A 4417-nucleotide genomic window follows, 5' to 3' on the forward strand; every position below is an offset into this window, starting at 1 on the left:
TATAGGGTTTCGATCGCATAATTAATCAGTATCAACTTACCAGTCTTTAACGGAAGGACAAAAAGAAGAGCAGACGGCACACAGACCACAATCATGATCATTTTCAAGTAGAATCTCAAACTGCCGTACATCTTCGAAAACTTCGTTAGTCGTAAGGGATCAAAGGATGATGTCCGCGCTGCGGAAAATAGATGAGAAGCGGCTGTTTCAACAACCACCGTGTAGGTACTGCACTAGCCAGAAGTATCTGCGACAGAAATCAGAATACACTCGTTTTCGCATGGTTGGATCAATTTCGCGTGGGACTAACCTGATTGAACCTAACGCGGGATAATGAAGTTTGAGATTCGTTTGCCTTAGACATTATTGCGCTGATTTATAATTTTCAGACGAAGACGAGTCTTGGCTACTGAAGCTAAATTTTCTTTCACGGTAACGTACAAAGGAATTCAGTTTACCTTTTATTGTTACTTCACTTGGTTCGCGATAGTTACTTTGTTGTTGCGGATGACCGTAGTCCCAAATAATTCGATCTTCCGTAGATGATGAATGTCTTTTGGTTTCCGAACAAACACTTTTCACTATCCTGGCAGGATCGCCAAAATGTCACGTAAAATAACAAAATAAAAAAGGAATTTGAGGTAAAAAAATAAAAAAAGAAAACTTTATTTTTTTTCTAACATCAATACACTTTACAATCTACTTCCGAACTCTAGGCGTGACTTTCTAAGACTGACTCTTATGATTTTACTTTCGATCGGATCCGATTACTTTCTTTTGTCATCCCTCAACATCCCCACCGTCCATGCATTTGTTAGGCGTCCGCGATCGTTGCCACGTGCTCTTTCTTCTAGAACCTTCGGTGGAAGGACCGTTGGGATGTTGATGGTTCATTAGGCACTTCAGCGATATACATTGTCGCCGAGTGCCGCCACATCTTTATCTCTATCGTCAGTCCGACGGATTTGAAGTATAACGGTCGTGATATGCTCTTCGGGCCACACGTTTTATGATACAAGACCAGCAAAATGATCAATGTGTAATTTTACATATCTTACATTTTTTCCAAATGAAATATTGTTTTTATTAAACGTTTAAAACCTCAGGCAACATTTATTTCATCTGATTTCAGTTTTACAAATATATATCTATAATACATATCTGTATAAATTACGGTCTGGTTATATCAAACAGGGACCGACACTCGCTAGGGAAAACTGCCCAAAAATTGAATCGTAAAAACCAATATGAAAGACAACAAATTTCTCGTTCTGCGGAACAAATAGAAATGAGCAGAGTATCTTTATCTTTATCTGAGACATTCAAAGCGTATCACGAATACGCTAAACCTGAAGAAAACTTTCTTGTCTTCCATGTTCATTTTTCCCTTTCCATTTCCGAACGGTTTCTTCTATATTTATTTATATGTTCGTGATTGATGCTATTGACAACATACAACTAAGGGGAAATACGAATAGTAATAGATAGATGTATAATTCATTATGCAATTTTATAGAATTAAATCTTATTTATCTTCAGATATAAAAACTATATTTACCAGCTGAAACACTAACGCATATGCAGTATAATATAATCTACTTAACAATCTCGTTTTAGTTATAATATGTGATTAATTCTTTTGCTATTTCCCTATAAACAGTTTTTTGTGCATACAATATTTTTTTATAGTATTCTAATATATTGTTAGATATTGTAAAGAAAGTAAAATACAGTTATTGAAGTTTGGGAACATTCAATGTTAACCTTGCTTCAAAAAATAATCTTTCGAATGAATGGGGAATAGATTTTTAGTATTATAGTTGGTATAATGTCATCATTGTTTACAATGTGTTAGAGTTAAAGAAATGAGACAAATTAATATTTCAGAAGCAAATTCAATATTTAAATGATGTTATTTTAAAATGGCAGATGATATGAATGTTCTTTTTATACGAGGAAATGGAAACGTATGTATGGTAATGGAAACGTAATGGTTTTAACATTATTTTAGTACAAGATTTTAGCATAATAGTAATTAACAGTATCCACTACCTTTTAGTCAATTTTTGAAAAATGACATATATGATAATTTGCAATAGTTTGATAATAAAATACTTGTATCAATATTAATAACGTATAATTTGCTATCTCAAAAGGATACAGACACAGCCAATGATAATGTTTGGGATGATGGTGCATTAATAGAAGCATATGATAAAGCAATAAATTTAGCAAAAGAAGAAGTTATCAAGCGAATGGGAATGGATGTTGGAAATTCTCAACCGAAAGAAAACCTACAAAATCTTAAGCAGCCTAAACACGCAAGTAAATTACACAAGGTTGTGATTTTGATAGAATATTACAAATTTGATACAGAATATTATTAAATATATTGATTAAGAAGCAAATTATTTTATTTTGCTATTTACTTATATTTATTTATATACACATCTTTTCTCTATAGAAATGGATCATAGGAGCACCTTATCGTGCAATATACTCAGAGGATGGAGAAATTTATGAAGCTATAATATCAAAAATGTACGAAAACAATGGCACGTATTGAAGTGGTTACCACTTCTAAGAAAACTCTACATCTGGTCTTTTTTAGTTTTCTCAAGCACTGAAGCCATCGACAGCGTGTAGACAAAAGACTGCGACGAAGTCAGGCCATAAACAGTAGACAGGCGACGTTGGCTTCGGGGTTTTTCAGTTATTAGGTAACACAGCTAGCGTGCGGATCTGGACCAGCTCAAATTGTATTTTTACTTATTACACTTCTATTTAAATATATTTTCTACCTTACAATTTATCCACGTGTTTTCTCTGTTTACACACCGAATAACCTCAACAGCACGTGTGTTGTAAAATTTGTAGGTAATATCTTTAGCATGATGGTTATGTCAATTAAGAAATGTACTAAAAATACATATATATATGAAGTAAAGGCTTTCGCATAGTCTATCACAGTGTCATTCAGCAGGTCCTTAACTGGGCAGGAGTACCTGTCAATGTCTATGGGGAGACCCGTGGGATATAGGGTCATGAACCATAAACATGCATGTTACTTATTGTTCATTATTAGCTGCGTGGAATATAATTCTCCTCATTAGACGAGTGATTATTACTACATATATCAAGGCAAACATTTATACATATACATTTATGCACGGGAAATTCTAATACATTGCCTGTAAGGACAGTAACAGAATGGCACTCAGTCATTCTATTAAATGACAAAAATTTCTTTTACTCTGTGTTTAGGCTATGGTAATACAGAGAAAGTCGAGTTGAGTTCTCTTTTAGAATCAGAAGGTTTGCAAAGTCAAATAGCACAACAAAAGAAAGCTTTGGAAGAGAAATTCAATGAAGAGAACGATGAGACTTGTGAGACTAATTTTTCTACAAATGTAAATTCGAAAAAATATAATGTAGAAAAAATGGATTGTGGAAAAATGGATATCTTAAACATAATTAAACCCTCCATATCGTAAGAAATTAAATGAAATTGCGCAAGAAAGTTAATACATTTAATGTATTATTTTAAACATTTATTTAAAAACATTTATTTAAAATTTAAGTGCAGGCGTTGACGCGCGCGCGCCATTCGAAGCATTTGTCAGTTCGTTACATCTGCGGTAAAAGTTGTAACTACGAAGAAGCTTAACATATGGTGCGTCTCAAGATGACAGTAAAAAGTATTAAGAGATTTTTCGAGATTTTTTCTCTTAAGTTTCCAAGTACTTTTTCTATTTAACTTCTTTTTTTTGCATTTTCTCACAATATTCGATAAATAGAGACGAAATATGACAGTTCTTAGTTCGGGGATTTATTGGTTCGAAAGTTACTTCAAAAGTGTTTCTGGAGTTCCTGCGGTTAATACTTTTAAACTACTGAGTACGACTTATTCCGTATGGCTGGACAAATCTTTGTTGATACTGTAAGCGTAACTGGTCCGGATATTGTCTTGTGGAGATAGAAAAATACACGAAGTATTGATTGAACTACATATTTTTTTAATTCTTTTTTAATTCTTTTAGTTCTTCATATATTGATAATAGAACGATATTCCGCTACTTTGAGCACAATATAGTAATGTTTAAATAAATAATAAAATTTACGCATTTCGTCTTCATGCGTCGATAAGAAAATGCAAAAAAAGTTAAAGAAAGATGATGCGCAGACGCGAAGTTTAGTCAGCAATAATATTTAAAACCTCTAAAATATATTGTACACATTTATTTGCAAATAAGCTCAATGAAATTAAACTGTAACTGTGTTTCCAATAATGTCTTCGATGTATTGCTCGCCATTATGTCGGATTAACAACTCTAAGTGATCGACCTTAATCACTAAATGGCGGCCGTGATTCAGTGGTATAGCTTTACATATGACGGACATCGCAGGCGCTTATAAG

General features: G+C 33.3%; 1 protein-coding gene across 1 annotated transcript; it reads left to right on the forward strand.

Annotated features, from left to right (window-relative positions):
* Positions 1-1688: 1688 nt before the first annotated feature.
* LOC117213351 (survival motor neuron protein-like) lies at positions 1689-4107 on the forward strand. Its single transcript, XM_033458702.1, has 7 exons — positions 1689-1976; positions 2157-2339; positions 2465-2555; positions 2854-2877; positions 3265-3490; positions 3845-3940; positions 4041-4107. The coding sequence occupies exons 1-7, from the start codon at positions 1923-1925 to the stop codon at positions 4105-4107; spliced, it is 741 nt and encodes a 246-aa protein (XP_033314593.1). The 5' UTR covers positions 1689-1922.
* The last annotated feature ends 310 nt before the right edge of the window (positions 4108-4417 follow it).

This window comes from Bombus bifarius, unplaced genomic scaffold (assembly GCF_011952205.1).
Source record: "Bombus bifarius isolate JDL3187 unplaced genomic scaffold, Bbif_JDL3187 scf7180000008740_frag, whole genome shotgun sequence".
NCBI classification, from domain to species: domain Eukaryota; kingdom Metazoa; phylum Arthropoda; class Insecta; order Hymenoptera; family Apidae; genus Bombus; species Bombus bifarius.